At 30.3% G+C, this 11,304-nt stretch overlaps 1 protein-coding gene across 1 annotated transcript; it reads left to right on the top strand.

The window, feature by feature from the left end:
- The first annotated feature begins 7,471 nt into the window (after positions 1-7,471).
- On the top strand, positions 7,472-8,077 carry LOC109163858. Its single transcript, XM_019312571.1, has one exon. The coding sequence runs from the start codon at positions 7,545-7,547 to the stop codon at positions 7,914-7,916; it is 372 nt and encodes a 123-aa protein (XP_019168116.1). The 5' UTR covers positions 7,472-7,544; the 3' UTR covers positions 7,917-8,077.
- Positions 8,078-11,304: the final 3,227 nt, after the last annotated feature.

Raw genomic sequence — 11,304 nt, 5'->3', positions numbered from 1 at the left:
CAAAATATAAAATAAAACACAAAATAATATAATGTAAAAACAAATAAAACTAATTTATTATAAAAACTAATCTAAATTATCATTAGGTGAGAACACATCATGTGCATCCATCTAATATTTTGTAATGGTGTAGATTAGATTAAGTGTGTGCAAACGCACATTAAATGTGTGTAAACACACTAAATCGCGTTTGCACACATTTAATGCGCGTTCGCACACACTTAATCTAATCTAGACCATTAAAAAAATATTAGATGGATGCACATGATGTGTTCTCACGTTTTCACCTAAGCACATGTTCTCACTAGAACTCTACCATATATATATATATATATATATATATATATATATATATATATATATATATATATATAGTGACGAACTTAATTGTGCCTACTTTGATTAGGATGAGGTTCAAACCTATAATCTTTCTTATTGAAATCAATAAGTTAATAATTAAGGATAAAATTGGAAATCTCAAGCGAAAATTAAAATCTGAATAATCTGAACCATTCATTTCATTTAATAATTTGACGGACATTTTTTTCTACCAATTATTGGCGTAATAATTTTATTGACTCTTATTAGTATATTATATATATATATATATATATATATATATATATATATATATATATATATATATATATATATATATATATATATATATTGATATATATATAGAGAGAGATAGAGTTAGGATCATATGAGAACATGTGCTTAGGTGAGAACACATCATGTGCATCCATCTAATATTTTTTAATGGTGTAAATTAGATTAAGTGTGTGCGAACGCGCATTAAATGTGTACAAACACACTAAATCGCGTTTGCACACATTTAATGCGCGTTCGCACACACTTAATCTAATCTAGACCATTAAAAAATATTAGATGGATGCACATGATGTGTTCTCACGTTTTCACCTAAGCACATGTTCTCACTAGAACTCTACCATATATATATATATATATATATATAATATATATATATATATATATAATATATATATATATATATATATATATATATATATATATATATATATATATATATATATATATATATATATATATATATATAGTGACGAACTTAATTGTGCCTACTTTGATTAGGATGAGGTTCAAACCTATAATCTTTCTTATTGAAATCAATAAGTTAATAATTAAGGATAAAATTGGAAATCTCAAGCGAAAATTAAAATCTGAATAATCTGAACCATTCATTTCATTTAATAATTTGACGGACATTTTTTTCTACCAATTATTGGCGTAATAATTTTATTGACTCTTATTAGTATATTATATATATATATATATATATATATATATATATATATATATATATATATATATATATATATTGATATATATATAGAGAGAGATAGAGTTAGGATCATATGAGAACATGTGCTTAGGTGAGAACACATCATGTGCATCCATCTAATATTTTTTAATGGTGTAAATTAGATTAAGTGTGTGCGAACGCGCATTAAATGTGTACAAACACACTAAATCGCGTTTGCACACATTTAATGCGCGTTCGCACACACTTAATCTAATCTAGACCATTAAAAAATATTAGATGGATGCACATGATGTGTTCTCACGTTTTCACCTAAGCACATGTTCTCACTAGAACTCTACCATATATATATATATAAAAGATATATATGTACATGTTTAGAATGTCTGTTGCAAATCACCAAATCAAGAGAGAGAAAAAAAAAAATTAAGCTTAGACTTGTGTAAGACGGTCTCATGGATCACAGATTCTTATCCATGAGACCGGCCATGTCGTATTGGGTCAATATGCAAATGTAATATTTATATGAATAATTTAACATTAATTAAGAATAAAATGTTTGTTACTTATAAGAGAAAACTTAATACTTTTGAGAACAAATATAATACTTTTATATTTTGATGTAAAAATATTATTTTTTTCATCAAAAGAATTATATTTTCCCTTATAAATAATGTTGGCAAGTGTTTGTTCGTTATTTATAAAGGTAAATGCAATACTTTTGATACATATAAGTAATAAACATTTTATTAATGATTTGTATTACATTTGTTAGTATACGTATTATATATTCATCTTGATCCGACTAGTCTCAAGGATCCGTGAGATAATGTCATACAAGTTTTTAGCAAAAAATTATTAATTATTGTATTTAATTATATTTGTATGTTGTTGAGTACATCTATTATCCATCACTAAATCGAGAGAGAATTATTATTATTATTATTATTATTATTGAAAGTAAACAACTGCAAATATATTAAAACTTAGCAAGCAAAGCTTGGACACAGACGGGAGGAACACCATCCCAAGTATGAGGACCAGACTAGGAGCCTATAGTCTAAGTTAGAGCATGGGCTAAAGTAGTGTTACGGTTCCCACATCGGACAAACAAGATAAACACTAGTAGCCAGGCTCCTTATAAACAGATGCCACAACAATGGTTTTCTCAAGCAGCCATGCAGTGAACACAGAGCGAACTATTCTTTCGCCTTTTACTAAAGAATACCGTGTGTGCATTGCAATGAATGGCATACTCCAATTTTTTGAGGGTGTTTCTCCTTAGGGAGAAGCCCAACAAATCTAGTTTTAATGGTTTAATTTTAAAAAATTAATTTCAATTTCAATGTTTTTAAGTTTGTAAATCATGTCAATAGGTCAGCGAATTATGTAGTTCATGTGTTAGTACAGGCATCTGATATTTTGATTTTTTGTTTGTCCCGAGATTGTGATATTCTGTTCTACCTACCTGTATTTCGTGTTGATTATTAATGCACTTCGTCCTATCCTTTCAGAAAAAAAAAAAAAAACAAAAGTGTGTGAGGTGGAAATTGTAGTTCCTGGTAAATCCATGCTGAATTTTCCAGTCAATTCCAAATACATCCTTGATTTGCTGTGTTTCATTGTGGATATGTTTTATATAAGGGAGCTGAAGGAGAAATGCGTATTGATATGTGATGAATACAGTGCGAACAAACACGTTACCAGTCCCACATCGAACAAACAACAGAAACATTAGTGGCCAGGACTCTTATAAATCCAAGTACAGAATCTTCCAACAAACCCAAGCAGCCATGTGATGAACACAAAGCGAACTATTCTTTCGCCTTTTACTAAAGAATACCGTGTGTTCGTTACAATGAATGGCATACTCCAATTTTTGGAGGGTGTTTACTCCTAAACACCCAACAAACCTAGTTTCTGCAAACTTTTGTCTGCTTGATCAGTTCTGTTTTTTTTAGCTTTCTGATTGAGTATGGAGTTTTCTATTCATTCCTGCTTTTTACAAAATTGTGTTTTGTGTATAAAATATATTTCTATATTTTACTGCCCATCTGTTTGTACATATTTGCTCAATCAGGTTTTTACACAGCCATGGGTGGAGAAGGGCTTTATTCTGATTGAATTTCCCAGTCCCTCCAAGAAGCAAGCATTGTACAGTTGCTTGGGTCCTTGGGATGGTGTTCCAAATAGTCCATGCTCTAACTAGAAATAATGGTGAAATAGTGATTGTTGAGTACATAATCTATTTGATTATTTATTTTTATGTTGTTGAAAATGTTTGATATTAATCATCAAATCGAAGGTTTAAAAAAAGGGTAAAAAAAAAGCACATCCTTTATATAATAAAGCTATATGGTTTGAGAAATAATTAATGTAATAATTAATGCCACAACATCCTTTATTATTAAAAAAAAAAAGGCACAACATTTAAAAAAATAAAATAGCTATATATTATATAATCATATAAAAAATATACTTTTGAAAAATAAAATAGCTATATATTATATAATCATATAAAAAATGTGTTCAATTAGAGTTTAAATTTACACATACAAAATTTGAAATTTGCTTTCCAAATGTAATTATCTTAGTTATTATTTGTATTGTGAAAATTATAATATAGATGAAATACAATTAAAAATAAATCGATGTAATTATGTAAATTATCTCTATAAGTTTATTTGAATATGCACATAATTAGAGATTATATTAACCATACAAAATTATAATTATAATTATAATTATAATTTTAATTTTAATTGTAATTTTATATTCTATAAAAATAATAAATACTTGACCAATGGAAGCTCAAAAATATTATTATATTAAATAATTTAAAATATTTTAATTTTTCTATTTTGTATTTATATTTATAATAGCATAATTTTTTTTTTGTGCTGGTGAATTACTAGTACAATATACATCCTTGATAGTAGTGACATAACGTACAACTTAAAAGCTAGTCCAAGTTGCGCGTCATGTAGCCAAATCCTCTATAAAGAAAGTTAAAGAAAGTTGATTATATAGCAGGACAGTGGAGCCCCACTATCTTCCCTTTAAGTCTTGACCAGCATAGTATGTATTCAAGATTCAATCTTTGTAGTAATTAAGAGTCACACTTTTCTGAGACCGTCTCATGGATTTTTATTCGTGAGATAGGTTGGGTTGAATTGCTATACAAATATCATATTTATGCTTGAATGTAATACTAATCAGGAATAAAATTTTTGTTACTTATAAGGGAAAATGTAATATTTTTGAGTAAAAAATGTAATTGTTTTACATTTTGATGTAAAAGTATTATATTTTCAATCAAAAGTATTACATTTTCCATAATAGGTAATGTTGTCAAGTTCCATAATAAGTAATGAAAGCACCAATGATGAAATTTATATTCAGGGACCCGAATTAACTAATACCAATTAATTAAAAGGAATATAAATATAAGAAAAATACGTAAAGACAATATATTAGCATCGGAAGACAATGTGCCTTATATTAAGATGGTTTGTAAAGAAATTACAAAATGGGCAAGATGATAAGACAAGGTACGGTAATAACAAGACAAAGTGGCTAATTTATACTATAATCATCTCCGTAATTGCCCCATGTGAAATAGGTGGTCGGTTACCATCTCCTTTGACCAAGTCTCAGCAAGCTTACTCGTATCCAACCTCGAGGCCTACCACTGAGGTTGGCTTAGGGCATTGATGAGGCTGGCTATGTGGCCAGCTTTGGGCGCCTGGGGCTGACCACTGAGGTCGGGCTTGAGGCCTTAGGGCTAACCACGAGAGTTAACTTTGGTGCTTGGGGGCCAGCTACGAAAGTCGACTTTTGGGCCTCGAGTTAACCATAGGGGTTGGCTTTGGGGCTTTGGGGCTAAGTACAAAGTTCGATCTTAGGCGTTGTGGCCGACCACAAAGGCCAGCCTTAGGGCCTCAGGGCCTTCCCTATAGGTCAGCATTGGGGCCTATGGGCCAGCTATGGAGGTCGGCCTTGGGATAAGCCACGGTGGTCGACCTTGGGGCTGGTCAGCGAGGTCGGCATTGGGGCTGACTTTAGAGGTCAGCTTTATGGCCTCAAGGCCGACTGTGAAGGTCGATTTTAGGGCTTCGGGGTCAGCTCTCCTCCCAGTTCGACTTTGGGGCCTCAGGGCCGGTTATTGAGGCTGGCTTCAGGGCATTGGGGTTGGCTCTCGGCCCGGGTCAACTTGGCCTTCTTACTCGGGTCGGTTCGCCCTGGACCTTTCTCCAATAATATTCATCAACATTTTGTGTATACTATTTAATATTCATTCATCAGATTAATCATTAGAACCTTCTTCTTTTACTTATTTTATTTAATAGTTTCTTTTTATAATTTTAAAATTAAATTTCTTTTTTTTTTCTATTTAAGAAATTTTGATATAGTTTCTAAATATATAATTTTTTTTAATAATCCATTTAATATTACCATTAAAAAAATATTATGTTTTAACTAAAAGTCTAAACTTCTATTTAGATCACAAATTTATTATTTATATATAATATCTATTCATCTTGTGGGTTGACACGGAAATGTCTCTCTAATATCTTATAGAAAATCCATTTTAATTTTTTATTTTGTTACAAGGGTTGGGGGACGCCCAAACTACTAATCACCTCCACTAAGGCTTGAACCTATCACCTCCCACTTAAGGGAGCAACCGGATACCATTGAACCACAAGGTCCTTGGTAAATCCTTTTTAATTTGGAAAAGAAAGAATGCTACATGTACTAGTAAACATAGAGTAATATTATACAAATATCCCCCAATTTTTAATGACATACATACTCTAATTAATTCATTTTGAAAAATACTCAGAACTTTTATTTATTTATTTTTCTCTAGCCAATAAAATCTATACATGTATCAAAAATTTTACTTAATTAAGAATTCATGTATCATTTCCCATAAACTTATTATACATCAAACACAAAAACACCCATCTCTAGGTGTTTGTTTTGGTTTGGTTTCTTCCTATGAGAGAGGAGAAGGAGGCAAAGTTAAAGAAATAAAATAATGGGCGTATGGAAGATCTGGCCCTGGTCGGTGACAAGTGTCAGGTTGTTAATTTATATATATATTATAGATGATAGATCTGTTACATGGAAAAGTCTCACCGGCCAAACTCTATGTTTGTTTGCATATTTATGGATCATCGTAAAGTAAAAGAATCTTATACACATATGCATCAAAAGCAGCTTTAAACACTTTGTTTTGCTGAATGCTGACCTCAATTCTTCACTACTAAGATACGTGTACACCCTCAATGGTTTGCTTAATTGCACTAATCTCTTTGTTGTATAAAGACCTATGGTTAAATTAGGTTTTGAATTATAAAAACAGACTAATGTTATCTTTAATTATGTTTTGAAGTGATCATTTGAAAATCCCAAGTGAATAGTAACATGTGCTTGACATCGCCTACTTTTTGTATTTTAACTACAACTATAGTGTGATGACATCTCGACTTAGATTTTTTTAGGCTGAAAATGTTTGAAAAAGTATATAATATATACTAATTTGTAAAGAATCTTGAGTATTTCAATTTTTTTTTTTTTAATAAAAAAGCGTTCAGTCAAGGCTCATTAATTTAATCAAACACAAAATGAGACGGTGATTAGGGGTGTAAATGAGCCGAGCAGCTCGTGAGCCACTCGGTTAAAGCTCGGCTCGAGCTCGAGCTCGAGCTCAAATGTTTTAGGCTCATGGCTTGTCGAGCCGCTCGATCAAAGCTCGGTTCTAGCTTGGTCAATTTCGAGCTCGAGCCGAACTCGAGCCAGCTCGTTTCATAACTAGCCGAGCTCGAACTTCAAATTTCTCGCTCGAGCCTACCTATTATTTATCAAGCTCAAGCTCGAGCCTTATCGAACTCGTCTCGGCTTGTTTACACCCCTAATGGGGACTACTAAGTTTCTAAAAAGTCAATTATTGAATAAATAAATTAAAGTTGTTATGCCAATCACCTTGTGCTCAGATGGCATGTAGTGACCTCGGTCATGAGATCAAACTTCAGTGGAGGCATTGTTGACTCTGAAGTTGTTATAATAAATAATTGATTAGTTATAGTTTCCAATAGACAATAGTGACTAGTGAGTATATATATAAGCGAGGTCTAGAGATTGCAGAAATGTCTACTCAACATTAAGTCATTAACACATCCCATCCCAGTTCCAAAATCCAAACATTTACCAGAGAAGATCGAGAAATTAAAACATGGCAGATGGCTACAATAACTCTTCATCTCAGCCGCCATTATTATCACTGCACCTCTGCTTCTTCCTCCTAATACTCTTCATGTTCGTAAGCATCACATGGTACATCAACTACGAGTCCATATTCGAGGGAATGATGGAGCAGATTAAGCTTCTTCTAATGGTGTCGCCATTGCTGCTTCTGCTGGTAGTTCACCTCCTCTCCACGCTGGAGAAGTCGTCGGTGTTCTTCTTCCCGTTGCCGGAAAGGGACTCCATCCACCGCGCCGGCGGAACCCCCTGGGGAGTTGCCTTGCTGCTCGTGCTCCTCCTCTTCATGATTTCCTATCAGTCCGATTTTCGCGAACGCTGGTTCCCCCTGCTCGCCAGATGATTCCTTCAATTCAACTTGGCCATATCAATCCACATATATGATGTAATATAGTTTAATCATTTACCATCATCAGCTTTTCACCTTTTTTTTTTTTTTTTTTTTTTTTTTTTTTTTTTTTTTAATATCTAGTAGCTTGATAAATGATACACCATTCCTACCATTTTGTATGTGTAGTTCGGTTAATGAAAACGTGACTGGAATTATTTTTAATTTAATTTTTAGTAATATTATATTATATTTAGTATTAGACTATTATTTTATAAAATTTATATATTTAAAAATTATATTAGAAATGCTATTAAACACAAAAAATTAAATTTAAAAACATTTAAAAATTATTAAAGAACATATACAATAAATAAAGAGTTGTAAACAGGATAGGCAAAATGCAACAGGAGGAGTATATATTATCTTTCTTTTAAAAAAAAATTTTAATTGTCATATATCTATATACTATACTAATAAGAGTCAAAAGAAGTTAGGCCTATAATGAGTAGAAAAAATGTCCATCAAATTATTAAATTAAATGAATGATTTAGATTGTTCAAATTTTAATTTTTCCTTGACATTTTCAAATTTATCCTTAATTATATGATTTCAATAAGAAAGGTTTTAAGGGGGTGTATCCAATCATGACTTTCATAGAGTTTTAAAGACTTTTATTAACTTTAAAAGTTTAGAGGTATTCAATTCAAACTTTTAGAGGGTTTTTAAAAGTCGGGAGGTATTCAATCAAGATTTTTAAAGAGTCTTTAAAAGTCGTGTGGTATTCGATTAAGACTTTTGGAGAGTCTTTAAAAGTCATGTGGTATTCAAAAAATTATGAACTTTTGTAGACTTTTTAATTTTAGGACTTTTGTAGACTTTTTCTTCTCAAATATAAATAGTTGAAATCCAACCACCAACCCCAAGATTTCAAAATTTTCTTTCTAACAACTTTGAATGTTTTCTCTCTCTATTTAAACTCTATTTTTCTCCATATTTAAACTTTATAAACCTATCTTAATTTAATAAAATTATTTTTCTTCATTATCCTATATTTTCCTCATACTTAAACTCTACCAATTTTTCTCTTTCCTAAACTTTACAATCTTCCTCTAAAAATTCAAATATTATTTTTACTTCATTATTGCTAGTTTATATTGATTTTTATTTTTTTCTATGAATTTTATATCCCTAACTTTCTCTAATTCACCCTAAATACATGAACAAAGCAAAATTTTCATCGTCAAATTTTAGTATATGTTTCATAATATTCATATAAATACTTATATATTTTGATTTTTATTCTTATATTCGTAATATATATTTTTCATTTTTTTAACAACAAGTTACTACGAATAGCAAACTACTGTTCGCAACAACAATTTGGAGTTACAAACAGTAGCACCTTCTTGTTGTTCGTAGTCTCAAATTGATATTGCAAATAATAGTTCTTTGCTTGATGCTAGCAATATCTCAAGTATAATTTTTATATATATTGTTTATATTAGATTTTTATTATTTTTTTTTATTTTATGCAACTTGTAATTATATTTTTAAATATTTTATTTGATAAATTCTTTTATTATAAATTTTATTGTTCAATATTGTTATGAATTTCTAATGAAATATTTTTTTTTTTGTTGATGTTTATTAATAATATATATAAGTAATTAGCATATAAGTCTCAACATACTATGGATAAAAATAATAATGTTGAGAATGTTGATGCGGGTGAAGAACTATATAATAAGAAGAATTTTATGATATATTATAAATGTTTTGTAAGAAAATTATAAATGATAAGAATCAAAATCATTGAAAGTTTGTAAGAATGTATTGAATTTAGAATTTCAATGACTTTTGTAGATTTTTTAAAATAAGAAGTTGATAAAAGTCTATAAATGTTTTTTTTATATAAACTTTTATAGAGTCTTATAAAATTTTAAAAAGTTTTGAACGACTCTATGAAAGCCAATCAAAGTTTATTAAAATCTATCATTTTAAAAGTCTTTAAAACTATACAAAAGTCATGATTGAATACACCCCCTTTATATTCGGACCACATTACAATCAGAGTTTCCTTAAAAATTATATTCCACGTTAGCTTACTCATTGATTTTAATAAGAAAGGTCTTAGGTTCGAACCTCTCTTCCCAATCAAAGTTAACATAATTAGTACTCTATTTTACTCTTATTAAATTAAAAAAAATAATTTAGTAGCTACAACAAAAAATAATACATATGCATTTCTTTGATTTAGAATTACGTGTCTAAAATGTCTTTATTCAAAAAAAAAATATATTCATTATCAATAAATTAAATAAGATAAATAATTTCATTAGTTATATTGTCTTTATTTTTCTCCAATGTAAAAATTCTTTACATTCAAATTCATCAATTGATTTACACAGGATCAAGTTATGTACTGGGATGCTATCCCCCCTGACGCTATTTCGACTTTGATTCATTAATACAATCGCAAGATTGACCTTCAAAAAAAAAATTCATCAATTGATTATATTCGCTACATTGTCCATTTGTCCCTACAATGTCATTATTCAAAAAAAAAATCCATTATCAATAAATTAATTAAGAAAAATAATTTCATTAGTTATATTGTCTTTATTTTTCTCCAATGTAAAAATTATTTACATTCAAATTCATCAATTGATTATATTCAGAGAAAATTTCAATTTTGGTCCACTGACTATTGGAGTTGTGTTAATTGCAACACTTGACTTTCAAAACTGTTAATTTAGTACCTTAACTATGCAATTTCTATCAATTTTGGTCACGCCGGTCAAATTGCCGGCCAAATCTCACCGGAAAAATTTAATAGGTCAAATAATGAGGGTATTTTAATCATTTTACCTATTTTCTTTCTTCTCCGATGAGCTTCTCCATTTCCGGCGACGTTCTCCTCCATTTCCGGCGAAGTTCCTAGAAAAATCCACAAAGCCGAGAGGGAGAAACAGAAGCGTGATAATATGAATGTGCTATTTGCAGAGCTAGCCAAAGTTTTGGGTATTCCTCCACCTTAATTATTTCTTATTCCAAGTATAGAACTTTAATTTTTTTTTCCATCGGAAAGGAGGGGGTATACCCCGAGGGGAAAACTAGTTCTTATCACCATGAGCCCAGGTCGCACGAAGACGATCCTTATCAATGATCTCTTCCAAGCCAGGGGTATAGAACTTTAATTTGCTGCAACTTGATATTCTTTGTTCGGCATACTAATTATACTCATAACTTTGCCTTTAAGCAGATCCATCTCATCAGAATTATGGAAAGGCTTGCATATTAAAAGAAACGATGCGGTTAAAAGAAACTAAGTTTCCGGAAATGGAGAAGAACGTCGCCGGAAATGGAGAAACTCATCGGAGAAGAAAGAAAATGGGTAAAA

Source organism: Ipomoea nil, unplaced genomic scaffold (assembly GCF_001879475.1).
Source record: "Ipomoea nil cultivar Tokyo-kokei standard unplaced genomic scaffold, Asagao_1.1 scaffold3047, whole genome shotgun sequence".
Taxonomy (NCBI): Eukaryota; Viridiplantae; Streptophyta; class Magnoliopsida; order Solanales; family Convolvulaceae; genus Ipomoea; species Ipomoea nil.
Note: the sequence above shows the minus strand (reverse complement) of the source record. Positions and strands in the feature narration are given on the sequence as shown.